The sequence below is a fragment of the Planococcus citri genome, chromosome 1, assembly GCF_950023065.1.
Source record: "Planococcus citri chromosome 1, ihPlaCitr1.1, whole genome shotgun sequence".
Taxonomy (NCBI): Eukaryota; Metazoa; Arthropoda; class Insecta; order Hemiptera; family Pseudococcidae; genus Planococcus; species Planococcus citri.
The window spans coordinates 89,706,908-89,721,675 of record NC_088677.1 but is presented as its reverse complement, the minus strand read 5'-3'; the positions used below and the strand labels follow the sequence as shown (position 1 = coordinate 89,721,675).

Sequence of the window (14,768 nt, the reverse complement as noted above, 5' to 3'; positions counted from 1 at the left end):
ATCCATCAAATTTTCGATTTTTTCAACTTTCTCACAAAAAACACGATTATCTCATTAAATAGAAACGACCAAATGGGCCCTTTACCTACGGAATGACACATTTATATTTCAATTGCGATTTTTAAAAAATATCGATATATCGTCATCAACATATGTTCAGTTTCTAAGCAGGGCAGGCAGGTGAATTTTATTTTTTCTATTATGCCCTCGCTGCCTTTTGTGATGAGAATTTATCTCTATTGTTATCTTTCCGATCAGGGTACATTTTATACCTGGGTTTTACCCCCTGCTGGTTTAGGGTAAAAACACGAAATGTACCAGCTGCAAATTTAAGGGCGTGGAAATGGCAGAGTAGGGCTGCCACTCCCACAACCCTTGCTAACTTCCAGATGTTCATTCCAAATTTGAGTTTATGTGCTTTTGACCGTCTTGGAGTGAACTTCTAGTTGAAAGCACGTCCCTTCTTAAACATTGCCTTTGCAATTATATATAACTACTTGAAGTAGTATACCTACTGCCTAGTACTACTAGCAGTAGCCATTCATTAGCATAGCTAATTAAAATTAAATAAAGGTAATTAAATTTGAAACAATAGAAGCGAATTTGATTTCGTTCAACGTACGAAAATATTCAACATGACTTCTAAAATTTTGGCACACTAGAATTTCGCTAGACCCACTGCGATCTACTCTACTCCCCCCCCCCCAAAAATACAAACAAAAATCAACCAATTTGATTGTTTATGAGCAAAAGAAAGATCATGAGGAAACATAACATCGACCAAACGAATTTCACTGTTTTTTAAGCTAAACATTGATTTTTTCAACTTGATCGACCAGTAGCCTGCCTAAACTTAATCGAAAAAGTTTTGATGTGTCGATTAACCCGGCGACCCCAACATGGTGACAATTGTCACAAACCGGTTTCTTCCTGCAATCGCTCTGCAGGAACAAGTGATAGGGTAGTAACAACTCCTGGTACACATACGTGTATGCTCTGCCTTGCATTTGCCGTGTGGAGAAGGTTGCCTACTTTTTTATTTTAAGGGGCAGAATTTTAAAAAAAAATTTTGTACAGGCCAGAAGCTCGAAATTTTTTGCCTCTTGAATAATTTAAATTAAAAGGATAGGCAAATTGCTGTACACGAGCAAGTTGGACATGGACACACAATTGTCAGTGAGGAGTTGAAATGATTCCACCTGTTTTTAATTTATAAAAAAAAAATTCAAAAAATGAAGAATCGATAAATGTGGAAATTACAAATTTAAAAAAAATGTTTGCCCCTTAAAATAAAAAAGTAGGCAAAATGCTCAACATGAGAAATTAATGGTGCAACCTCTACACACCCCCTCTGGATATCCTAATGCCATACCATATTTCGTTCTTGCGCAGGAAAATTTATTGGTCAATGACATTTTTGTAAGTTGGGGGGGGGCGGGTTAATGAACTTTCCGGTACAAATTTTCAACCATAAAATCTCAAAATTGAACCATTGGATGCTTCACATTGTTTAGAAAATCTGAACGATGAAATTTGCAGACCAAGGTTTTAAAAAATCCATCGCTTTTAACTTGAAAATTTTTACTATTTTGAGAGGAAGGCCTCTCGCTCAAATAAAAAACTTGATCAAAAAAGGAAAACGCCGTATTTTCGTATTTTGTTAATCCACAAAGAGTAATGTTGTAGATGTACAAGTACATAGATACTTGTACACAATAAATGAAAATCACTGATGGAAAACCGTCATTTTTTTCTTGCTGATGTGACTCGAAATTTTGCTGAATTTCGAACGACTTTATTAATTCTTGAAATTGCGAGAAAATTCTTCGACTCGTATTCTGGGGAAAAAATATGCTGAATTGGTAAATTTGTGAATGAGCAGCGAAGGTTCACGAGTGTAGTGAAAATATTGCACATTTTGTGAAACGATCTTGTACGTATTTCATGTGCAATTGTGCATTGTGCCTATGTGTATTTGATGGAGTTGGTAGGTATGGGATAGGTAGAGGTACATTTTACTGAAGATGCTATAGTATTCGATTCGTATAATAATACGTAGAGAAGAGAATAGAGATGCAGCAGTCTATCTCTGTATGCCAGACGCACGTGTTATTTTACAAATGACTACTGACTACTTTGGCTCAACTTTGAACCTGGCTCAAGTTCTACACTACGATAGCGTGATATCGATATCGATTGTAGTGTGCTGTGCATTGCATTGCAGTATGATGTGTGTGATGTGATGTGAGCTAAAGCAAAAAAGCATAATAATTATTGTAATAACACCGACACTCACACTCGTATCAACATCTACGTGTATATAAATACATTATACTCGTACTAGTTGACCAAACTACATAGAATCAGATGAAATCAGACTATCGCTCGGTTCCTAATCCTATACTCCCTTTCCAGTTGCTAGTTGCTTTGCTGCTGCTATACGTATAATTTTTATAATGTAAAACACGCGTGAAAATTGTGTTAGATCAGCGTGAACGTGTCGATATGAAAATACGTAGCACATTCCACGACTTGACGTGTACCTCTACCTACGGTACGGCTGGGCTGAGGCTGAGCGCGGCGGCGGCGTATTCGACGTGAGAAAGACTGACACACTCACTCGCGCGCAAACATAGCGACATCCACATCCGCACATTCCGCAAAATAAAAATAAAAAAATGAAAATCCAATCATAATGAAAAAACAGCCAATGAGCCAAATGCTGACTGGAGATTTCTTCTTTGGCTAATTCCAAGTTGAAAATTTGTTATCGCTATCGCTGTTATGATTATGATTAGCAATAGCATTAGCTTACGTAGACGTCTCGCGCTCGCGGTATCGCTGCCTTCTGCCTGCTGCCATTTTGATTTCGATATTTAGTCATTAGTCACGTCGTCGGTGGCGGATTCATGCGAATACATTCGTCGTTCGAGTTAGTCTTGGTCATCGCTCATCGATTACCTGCGGGCTACGACCAGATACGAGTTGTGTGCTTTGGACAATTCTCTCATTACTGATTGTTGCATCTACCTTATTGATTAGTTCGCGGATCGTACCTTTTTAGAATTAGAATCTCCCTTACGTGTTCCATTTTGGTCCGAAGCTTCTCTCGGTTTAACTCGGATCATTCTGATTTTTTAAAACACAGTTTGTGTATCGGTGTCGCGCGAGTGCTACATGCGTACATATTTGTACGTCGAATTACCCAATTCATCTACAGTCTGGCTAGTGGCTACATTGGCAGCGGTACGAGCGGTATAACCATCACCAATTACTTCGCGATTTCGCTGAACGTTTGTCCATCAATCGAAAGTCCAACGCTGCGCTGTCTGCAGGCGATTTTCAGGTGAAATGAAAACCGCATTTTTAAACGATGAAGGGTCTTTCGAGTTCTGATTCCATGTCAAATCGCCGAGCTTCTCAAATTTTTGATAAGTAGAGTGAAAGTTTCGAAAAATAATGGAAAATAGATATGCTACATCTTGTAGTATATAAATATGAATTGGGATGATCTGGTGCTAAGAGGCTGAGAGTATGAAAAAACGTTGAGTTGGGATCAGCGAAAATAATTACGGGGGAGGGGGTGGGGGTGCAGAAAAAAATCGAAATACGTACTCGATGCACCTCCATCTGACCAACAAGTACATACTTGTTTTTTTGGATTGGCGATGGTAGGTGAAAATGACAGCTTGATTTCAACTCCAACCCACGCAGCTAAAATGACAATCGACGCTCTATCGATCGAGCGATCGATCGATCGATCATGCGCGATCATTACAAAGAATTTGATCCATCCGGATCGATTAGGATGTGTTGGTTACATTTCTGACCTACCTATTCGTATTTCTGGGAAATCGTCGAGTCGTGTCGCGTCGCGTCGTCGTATTTGCCATTGTTCCCGTTTCATCGTTCAAATTTGTCTATTATTATTACTTATTTGTCTGGTACACGAATATTGAACGTACGAGTACATTCGGCGATATAAATTAGAAGAAAAAAAACCACGATTATAGTTAGCTCGGATTCTTGGTAAATGATCTTCAAATTCCAAGTTATATTATGCTGGTGGAGTTGAGACAGGCGTCTAGTTCTGTCGGATGTCCACCGGAGGCTATGAAACTTGTGATTTGGAGGTTGTAAAGTAGAGGTTTTTGTGAGGTTGTTTTCACAATCAGTCAGATCCAAAATATAACTTAATGTCTCAAAAGTACGTAGTACTGACGTCATGTTTGGTCATTTACTAGATCGCATTGTTGAGAGATATTTATTTTACCATTTCAGGTCAAATGCTCACTTTCCTTTTCACTCGCTCTATTATCGATTTTCGTGATTTTGCGATATTTCAAAATGAGCTCAAATTTCGCAAGAAATACAAATATTTCTACGAAAATGTTTATTATTTAGCATTTTTGAAGAATTTTAACTAACAAGGGAAGCCCCCCGCATGATAACCTCCGATTTGAATGAAACTTGGACTGTTGGAAAGAGGACCTCAAAAAACACCATCCCCCAATTTTCAGCTGCTCAGGTTGATTTTTCGATTTTTGGCGAATTTTTGAAGTTTTGTGTACACAGGTAAAGCTGTTCAACTCTGAAAACTGGAAAAAACTACAAATATTCCCCCTCTCTCCCGCGTATTAACTTCCGGAGCTCAAATTTAGGCCAAAGGTAGTCTTCTAGATACCTGATCGACTCATACCACTATTGGCCGGATCCGGCCTTCCGGTCAGAAAACAAAATTTTTTACTTTTTTTCTTTTCTTTTCGGCGAATTCAAAAAATGGCCGTTTCTCCTCACCACATGAACTTGAGCAGCTAAAATTTTGGCCGAAGGGTTTATGCTTGATAGCTAATCGATTAATACTACCGTCGGCCGCATCTGGAATTTACATCATAAATCATATTTTTTGTCCATCTGGTTTTTTATGCCTGTCATTGAAAAAATTGAAAACCCTGTTGAAGCAGCTCATCAAATGCACTTGCAGTGCTCAAATTTTGGTCAAACGATCTGTGCTAGATACCAAATCGACCCATACTACCATTGGCCGGATCCGGCCTTCCGGTCAGAAAACAGAATTTTTTACTTTTTTTCTCTTATTTTCGGCGAATTCAAAAAATAGCCATTTCTCCCCACCACATGAACTTGAGCAGCTAAAATTTTGGCCGAAGGGTTTATGCTTGATATCTAATCGATTAATACTACCGTCGGCCGGATCTGGAATTTACATCAGAAATGAAAAATTTCCCTGTCAGTTTGTGGGATGCCTTTCTTGTAAGCTAATCGCAGATGAGAAACCCAATTTTTGATCGCACCTTCTCTAAATCATTTGGAGGTAGTCTCCGGTTGTTCTTTTGGAAATATTGTCGCTTTTTTTCCAAAAAAAAAAGTTCTCCATTTTTTTCCTAAAAATTGCCAGAATAAAATCTCGTGTTTTTTTTTCAAAATGTACTGAAAAGTATAGCTTTTTAATCAAAAAATTGAGGGGAAAGAAGTCTTACGTTCAACAAAGACTACAAAAAAGTATTTTTGGTTAATAATTTTACAAAAATTGTTAATTTTTGCTAAAATCGTCAAATCTTTGCTTTTTAAAAAAATTTTTGTCTTTGAAAAATTTCACTTTTTTCCTAAAAATTATCCAAAATTTTCGCTTTTTCGCCGGAAATTTTAAAAAGTCTTTCTTTTTGTTAAAATTATCAAAGTCTAGTTTTATTTTGCCGGAAATTACAAAAATTATCAATTTTTTTTTCAAAAATTGTAAAAAAATTGTTGTCAAAAATTTCAAAATGAATTCAATTTTTTTAAACAAAAAACCCAGAAAATTTCAATGGGTAATGTTCTGTTTCAATTTGTTCCATTTTTTTTCTGCATTTACATTTTTTCTCGCGTTTTGTCACTGTTTTGGTTACTTTTTGGTGACTACAATAACTTAATTTTTTTTGAAAAAACTGAGTACGAGCCTAAAATGTCAATTCGTGACAATTACGACCCCCCTCCCTCCCAAGGACTTTGTCGAAATTATGTTGGTTATTTTACTGGATTATCAAGGGGGGCTGTAATTAAACTAAAATTTTCAATCAAATTCAAATGAAAGGGTCTGACATTATTCTGGGCTCAATCGAGTTTGTGTGGAATAAAAAATTGTAATAGAGAACGGATTTTCAACGCCCCTTCTAACCCTGCCCTCCGCCAAGAAAATCTTGAAAAATGAAATGTGAAGTTTTGACCCCTCTCGTCCGCTTTAAATAAATCGTAAACTGGTTGAAAAAATATGTCCTGCTAACGAGCTGTTTTTTTATTTCAAAATTTTGTCAAACTATCCTCGATTAAGATATAAATTTTTTTAAATGTTATTTTTTTCAAATTGCAACGTTAATAATTTCGTTGTTTTGTTTTGTTTTTGCGCAGACTCATAAACAAGCGAATTTACACCACGAAGATCAACTGCATCAGCCGCCGTACAATACTAGCGCAATGACGACCACCGTTGTCACATCCAGCAAGGATATGTACCTGACTCATAATAATAATAATAACAATAATAATAACAACAATAATAGCAGCAACAATAACAACGTGGTGAATAACGACGATTCGAAGCTGCGTGGTATATCGTCTAGCGAACCATTAGATATAAACGATTCGGGCACCTTAGAGTCCGGCATCGATTCCGGTGTCCACGATTCGGGCGTATCGGATTCCGGTGTTACTGATCCCACTGTACCAGACTCAGCGCCTTCCCGTGTCGATGATCCGTGCAACGCTTGCGAATCCGATAGTCTGAAAAAGTAAGCATTAGACCTTTTTTTTTTTTGCTATTGATTGGTCAGGTCGCGAATTACTTGTAACTTATTCTGAAAGTTTTCCTAATACTCGTATGTAATTCGAATGCGTTATTTTGTTTTTCTAGCGAGAAAGATGGTAAAAGGAAATCGAAAAAGAAACGAAAGAACCTGAAAATGCAGAAATCCGAAGATGGGTGAGTACCACAATACACATTGCATACACACGTAATCATATGATATGAAAGGCTACTTCCGGCTAAAATAGGTGAAATGCTCGTGTCTACATTGTTAGGTACCTGTGAAAAAATTTGGAGCCAATAAATTTTCCTCCACCTCACCCCCCTTAACCACAATGTCGAAAAAACGCATCTGGGGGGGGGGATCTTACTTCGACGAGTTTTTAACAAAAAATGTTGAATGACATAAAAGTAGTGCTCAGTGGCTTTTATTTCTAAGTGGAAAGAGCTAGCGAGATAAATGAAGCGGCGTTGAGTAGGGAAAAAAGGGCTTTCAAAAGCAACCTTGAAAACTTCAGGCCCATGCATCAGGGTGTCAACACATTGAAAAACCGGTTTGGACAAAAAATTCAAACTGGTTCTTATTGGCGCAATGTATACTACACACTGAGGCGACAAAAACGTGATATGAATTTTTTGAAACCGGTTCATTAATTTACAATTCTGTTCAATCACATTTTTAAACTGGTTCATTGGTTCCCATTCAGCAACCAGTTTTTGACAATCACATAAGAATTAAAGATAGAGAAAAACATTAGTTGTAGAGTGTGAAAAATTGAACTATTTTCGCTAATCAGATTTTGAAACCAGTTCATTAATTTGCAGCAAGCCATCGAAAGTTACCTGGTTGCAAATTAATTAGCCATTTTCAAAATCTGATCAGCAAAAATGGTTTAATTTTTCACGCTCTACAACTTGTGTTTCAATTTTTTTTCACAATCTCCAATTTTTAGGTGTTTGTTGAAAACATGGTTGCTAAATGCGAACCAAAAACCGGTTTCAAAATGTGATTACACAGAATTGTGGTATTTTTCACACTCTACAACTTTTGTTTCAAGCTTTTTTCAATACCCACAATTTTTGGGAAATTTTCAATAACTGGCTGCAAATTAATGAACCGGTTTCAAAATCGAATCAGCAAAAATAGTTCAATTTTTCGCGCTCTACAATTTTTGTCTCAAGCTTTTTTCTCTATCTCCAATTTTTAGTTGATTGTCAAAAACTGGTTGCTAAATGCGAACCAGTGAACTGGTTTCAAAATCTAATCAGTAAAAATGGTTCAATTTTTCACACTCTACAACTTTTGTTTCAAGTTTTTTTTAATATCCACAATTTTTGGGAAATTTTCAATAACTGGTTGCAAATTAATGAACTGGTTTCAAAATCTGATCAGTGAAAATGGTTCAATTTTTCACGCTCTACAACTTTTGTTTCAAGCTTTATTCTCTGTCTCCAATCTTTAGGTGTTTGTTGAAAACATGGTTGCTAAATGCGAACCAATGAATCGGTATCAAAATGTGAGTACACAGAATTGTGTAATTTTTTACGCTCTACAACTTTTGTTTCAAGCTTTTTTCTTTATCTACAATTTTTGGGTAAGTACATTTTGTTAACTGGTTGCAAATTGATGAACCGGTTTCAAAAAATTTATATCACGTTTTTGTCGCCTTAGTGTGTCTTTGTAGAATACATTGCGCCAGTAAAAGCCAGTTTGAATTTTTCGACCAAACCGGTTTTTCAATTTGTAGACACCCTGTGCTTGGGTCCGAAATTTCAAGGTCACTTTTGAAAGCCCTTATTTTGTCCTACTCAACGCCGTTTCATTTATCTCGCTAGCTCTTTCCACTTGGAAATGAAAGCCACCGATCACTACTTTTGTGTCATACTGTGTATGGAGGAGACATAAGTCATGCTATGTGAATTTTTTCAAAATTTTTTGGCCCCCCAGCGAGGAGATATTGACACACCAAATCTAATTCCTGTACATTTCAAATGTTTTTCAAGTTTTTCCTCCAGGTGAGTAATCTTCAAAAACTTCAAAAAACACTCGGAAATGTGTTTTTTGTGTCATGGCACCTAGTCGGAGGGCCCGCATAAGGATAACTTGCACCTCCCTGCCGATCCTCCGTGACAACTTTTTTCTTAAAGGGGGAGTCCTAATCCTAATGAACATTTCTAGCCCTTGGCCTCGAAAAAAAGTGGCCCTACTTACAAAATGGCGGCAATTTTGATTGACAGGTCAGCCGAAATCGCAGATTTTGTGTTCCAACATAGGACTAGCATACAATTTTTTAAACCGTACAACGGTAGATCGAAAGAGCTAGCAAAAATTCATCACGTGTCAAAATTTCAAGTGCTAAAGTGCCTTTTTCAATTTTTGGTGAATTTTCAAAAATCAAATTTTGGCCAAAATGTGAGAAAAAAAACCAAAATTTCATCAAATTGACCTAGAAAGCTGAAATTTGGGATATACCCTATTTTCGACCTGCCTTATCGATTGGAAACTGTTTCAACCCGTTTTGAGCAGTTCTGGAGCCTCCAGCGATTTTTTGAAAATTACTGGAGCCTTTAGTGAATTTTTGAAATTAGAAATTCCCAAAAAATTTCATCAAATGGAGTTGGAAAGCCGAAATTAATTCTGAAAACTAATTTCAATACTCTATGAAGTCGACTGCAGGTGAATTTCAAGTCGTTTTGGAGCCTCCAGCAACGTTTTGAAAATTCCTGGAGCCTCCAGTAAATTTTTGAAACTTGAAATTTCCTCAAAATGGAGATGGAAAGCTGAAATTGACTATTCACTCCAATTTTAACACCCTCTGAAGACGACATCAGGTGGGTTCAAGTAATTTTGGAGCTTCCAGTGACTTTTTGAAAGATTTCGTGGCATTTATAGCAGAATTGAAATTTCCAAAAAGTAGCTGGAACCGTCAATACCACTTGAAACCACCATGCAGTCGACTTCATATTAGTATTGTATTGAAATTAGTTTGTGGGGTAAATTTCGGTTTGCTTACCCCATTTGATGAAATTTTGGGAGGCTCCAGTAATTTTCAAAAAATCGCTGAAGGCTTCAAAACGACTTCATAGCGTATTGAAATTAGTTTGCAGAATTGATTTCGGTTTTCCAACTCCATTTGATGAAATTTTGTGTGAATTTCGAGTTTCAAAAATCTACTGGAGGCAAAACGACTTGAAATTCACCGGGTAATTCTCAGAAAAAGGTAAAAATCGTGTACATGGCAAATTTCTCAAAGGTCTTAGCACGAATTTTTTTAATTTTTTTTTGGTCCATTCAAGGATCATCCCCCCCACATTTCACATATGGTATTGAGATTTTTAGCCCCTCCTTTCATTGGTGTACATTCGATTTTATACCCCAAATGTCCTTCGACTTGGCTGTCACACACCCTGTTTTTGAAAATGAATGATATAGAGTGTCATGAACTTCATTTTTTTGGGGAAAAATTGACACGTTCTCATTATCATAGAACACGAAGGTCCATTATTGTGCAAATTGCAATTGGAATAACTCCATAGGAAGCTGACATTTCACATTTGAAAACTGTCACACACTTTTTGCGCAAATTTTAGAGCAATTTTCAATTATTTTTGGTAACTTCCCATTCCAACATTTTTTTCTGGCGAGTGGCTGCACTGGTTCACTGTCTTCATAAAAATGTTACCCCGCAATGTTATTCTCATAACCTACGCAATGGCTCGTTCTGATCGTACTTGTCTCTGAAAATATGATATTTCGCAAAATTGGTGTCCTTCGGCTTGCCTTTTTATTTACCCTGATGAACCCGCCAAAAACGATAATTGAGAAAGGGAAGTTATTCTACATGATAAGTACACATTTATTACGTGTTAAAAATCGAATAATGTCCAGTAGGTAAGGCTAGAAACGAAAAAACGTTGAGATTGTCCTTCGGCTTGTCCAGCGCCCATTTGTCCTTCGACTTGGCCAAATTTCAGACAGCTGTACTTTTATCGCGCTAGTCGACATATTACACGATAAAACAAGCAAAATTTGACATTTTGTCCCTCCTCACACCTCACCTCTACCCCTACCAAAAAAATAAGTCCAGATTCGAACTTTGCGGCCTGAAAAACATAAATCGACATATTACACGATAATATAAGCAAAATTTGACATTTTCCCCCTCGCTCGCCTCGCCTCGCCCTCCACCTCTACATAAAAAATAACTCCAAATTCGAATTCTACGTCCTCGAAAACATATCAATCGACATATTACACATCGATGAGGGTCGAATCCTAATTATTGCTGTTTTAGGGGGGCCCGGGGTCCACAGTGGGGGGGGGGGGGATTGAATTGAGGCCAACACTAGAACAGGGATCTGGGACACCTATACAAATGATTCCCACTTGAAATTTTCCAAAAAAATGATTTTTATTTTTCAAAATTATGCACATCAAAATTGACCGTTTTTCTGAGAATTACCCTGGAGGCAAAACGACTTGAAATTCACCTGCGGTCGACTTCATAGAGTATTGAAATTAGTTTGCAGAATAAATTTCGGCTTTCCAACTCCATTTGATGAAATTTTTTTGGGAATTTCTAATTTCAAAAATTCACTAGAGGCTCCAGTAATTTTCAAAAAATCGCTGGAGGCTCCAAAACGACTTGAAATTCACCTGCAGTCGACTTCATAGAGCATTGAAATTAGTTTTCAGAATTAATTTCGGTTTTCCAACTCCATTTGATGAAATTTTGTGAGAATTTCGAGTTTCAAAAATCTACTGGAGGCTCCAGAACTGCTCATAACGGTTTGAAACAGTTTCCAATTGATTTGGCAGATCGAAAATAGGGTATATTCCAAATTTCAGCTTTCTAGGTCAATTAGGTAAAATTTTGATTTTTTCTCACATATTGGCTAAAATTTGATTTTTGAAAATTCACCAAAAATCGAAAAAGGCCTTTTAGCACTTGAAATTTTGACAGGTGATAAATTTTTGTCCGCTCTTTCGATTTACCTTTGTACGGTTTGAAAAAATTGTATGCTAGTCCTTTGTTGGAACGCAAAATCTGCGATTTCGGCTGACCTGTCACTCAAAATGGCCGCCATTTTGTTAGGAGGGCCACTTTTTTTTTGAGGACAAGGGCTAGAAATGTTCCTTAGGACTCCCCCTTTAAGAAAAAAGTTGTCGCGGAGTATCGGCAGGGGGGTGCAAGTGATCCTTATGCGGTCCCCCCCGACTAACCATAAAAAAACGATACTCCCATTTTACCCGGTCGTATCCTTGTTGAACTTACAATTTTTAAAGATAGCGTTGATTGATTTCTTGCCTGGTTATTGTTGCAGCTCAATGGATAATCTGCTGTGCGATGGCGAAAACGATTACAGCCAGTCGACGGGCGTCGCATCCGATCTCCACAACGCCGTTGGCCGCAACACCAACAACAACGCCTCATCGGCACCGGGCCATTTACCGGCCGGACCTCGACACCGTTCCGACTCGCACGGCGGCAAAGGCATGCAGCAGCAGCAGCAGCCTGGCAGAGGTCACCTGAACGATACCGTATCGGGTGGCGCGGGCGGCGGCGGTGGCGGCGCAGGCCCTCGACAACATCCTAAACCGCAACGCAACTCGGGCGACAACAAAAGGCCCAACAGTCGAAACAACAACTACCCTACTCGCGACGATACGCCTCCCACCGCCATCGATAAACGTAACGGAATAGAACGCGATCGATCGATACCCGATCGTAACGAAAGGATACCACCAGTACCCAGAGGGCCCAGAAATGCCTCCGGACCGATGGCCGCCGCCGCCGGACGACGTGGCAATAACACCAACGATATGATGAATCACTGCGACGTATCGCCGTCGCCTGCTCACCGAGGAGGACCGCAGCCAAATCGTCGGAGCAATAACGGTAATGGTTCCCCGTACGCGTCGTACAGCAATAAAAAATACGGCATCGGACATAGCAACAATGGCAGCGGTGCTAGCAGCAGCACCTGCAGTAATAGCAGTGGCGCGGGTAGCGCAGGCAGATCGTCGTATGGTGGTTATTTCCTTCACGAAGTCGACGGTAATCTGTTCACCGTTTCGGAGGATTACTCGTTGGCTCATTGCGTCGCCGAAGATCTACGTATGGGCGCCGGAATTGCCGTACAATTCAAGTAAGTTTACCGTAGAATTTGGGTGCGCTTGTATCGTGGAAATTCGACGTGTGCCCTCTTGATCAAATTCAGCTGATCACCCTCAACAAATTTCAGATCCAGAAACGTCACTGAAGGGAGGATTTGGCCTCTCAAATGGACGACATTTTGGAAAAAAATTGTGTTTTATTCGCTCCTGTCGCTACTCAACCTGTTTTGGGAAAATGGCTCAGTCTCAAATGCAAGTTTTTGAGATTCTGCATCGACCTGGGCCATAGCCATTGCAATTAAAATCCCATACCATTTTCAGTGTGCTACCGAGCGATTCAAAATTTTCAAAATTTTATGCCAAGAAATCGGAAAATGCCATTTTTGAAACTGGGAAACTATTTTGGAAAGCAGTTGTGCCAACTTTTCAATCATTTTTGCCAATTTCAAAAAATCGAAAAAAATGCTAAAAACTTATGATTTTTTTGACTTTTTGAACTTGGCAAAAATAATTGAAAAGTTGGCACCACTGCATTCCAAAATATTTTCCCTGTTTCGTGAATGATACCTTTCAAGTTTTTGGCATAATCAAAATGCGAAATATTCACCAATAAAAAATTTTCCAAACACAAATTTTTTCAAAAATAAGCGATTTGCAAATATTTTACCTCTCAGTTGAACTCTAAAATTAGTCTTGGATTTTCACGGTAATAGCATAGATCGACGTAGAATCTGAAATACGAGTGATTTCGTTTCGGACTGGGCCATTTCTCCCAAAACATGTCGTTTTGGGTCAGGAGCGAAAAAACCATCATTTTTTTCGAAAATGTCCCCTTCTTTTGAGGGTCTGAATCTTACCTCCAGCGAAACCTCCTCGCAAAAAAGGCTCACTTTTTCGATAAAAATTGACAAAAACTCTCGCTTCTTACCAAATTGCTTAGAAATTTTGCTTTTTTAACTAAAGAAAATCAACATTTACGAAAAGTCCTTTTTTTAAAAAAAAAAAAAATTGCAAATATATCTCTGTTTTGAACAAAAATTGCTTTTTACCAAATTGCTCGAAAATTTTGATTTTTTTTTCACCTAAAATAGTCTAAGTATGATGAAAAATTGTTAGAAAACACTTTTTTTGACAACAATTTCCAGAAAAATCAATTTTTTTCCAAATATTGCTTAAAAGTCATTTTTTCCAAAAATTGACAAAAATTTTCGTTTTTTTATCAAAGTACTCGAAAGTTTTGATTTTTTGTACCTGAAACAGTCAAAATTGACGAAAGTTTTCCTTTTTAAAAAATTCCCTATAATTGCTTGGAAAGTCTCACATTTTCGACAAAAATTGGAAGAAAGTATCCCTTTTTGCAATTTTTCCTGGATCCAGATCGTTTTTTTTTTAATTTTTAAATTCGTAGCTTGACTAATTTTCGATTTTTTACTCTTTTTCGTACAGGAAAGAATTCAGTGGCGTAGGCGAGCTTTTAGATCAACGTAAAAAAGTCGGCCAAGTTGCAGTCCTGCCGAGAGGCAATCGTTATATATTTTACCTGATTACGAAACAGCACAGCAACGGAAAACCAACGTTGGACGATATGAAACGAACATTATTAAGTTTACGAGAAGAATGCGCCAAGCTGGACGTGAAAAAATTAGCCATGCCACGTATCGGATGCGGGTTGGATAAATTGAATTGGAGAGACGTAAAGGACCTTCTCCAAGAAGTGTTCTCGCAAACCGAATTCGAAATCGTCGTCTATAATTTCAAAGAGGTTCGTGTAACTATGTACATACTTGATGTATTTAAAATAATGTAATATTGTATTATGTGTATGTGCCACGTAGTTTCTCATATTGGTTA

General features: G+C 37.9%; 1 protein-coding gene across 2 annotated transcripts in view; it reads left to right on the top strand.

Moving 5' to 3' along the window:
* LOC135840308 (uncharacterized) overlaps nucleotides 1-14,768 on the top strand; it is a 40,115-nt gene that overhangs the window by 18,713 nt on the left and 6,634 nt on the right. For both annotated transcript variants that reach the window (XM_065356771.1, XM_065356763.1), the window contains exons 3-6: nucleotides 6,406-6,785; nucleotides 6,908-6,976; nucleotides 12,125-12,949; nucleotides 14,364-14,679. In XM_065356771.1, coding sequence (XP_065212843.1) covers nucleotides 6,406-6,785; nucleotides 6,908-6,976; nucleotides 12,125-12,949; nucleotides 14,364-14,679 — 1,590 coding nt within the window. The remainder of the gene's footprint in view (nucleotides 1-6,405; nucleotides 6,786-6,907; nucleotides 6,977-12,124; nucleotides 12,950-14,363; nucleotides 14,680-14,768) is intronic.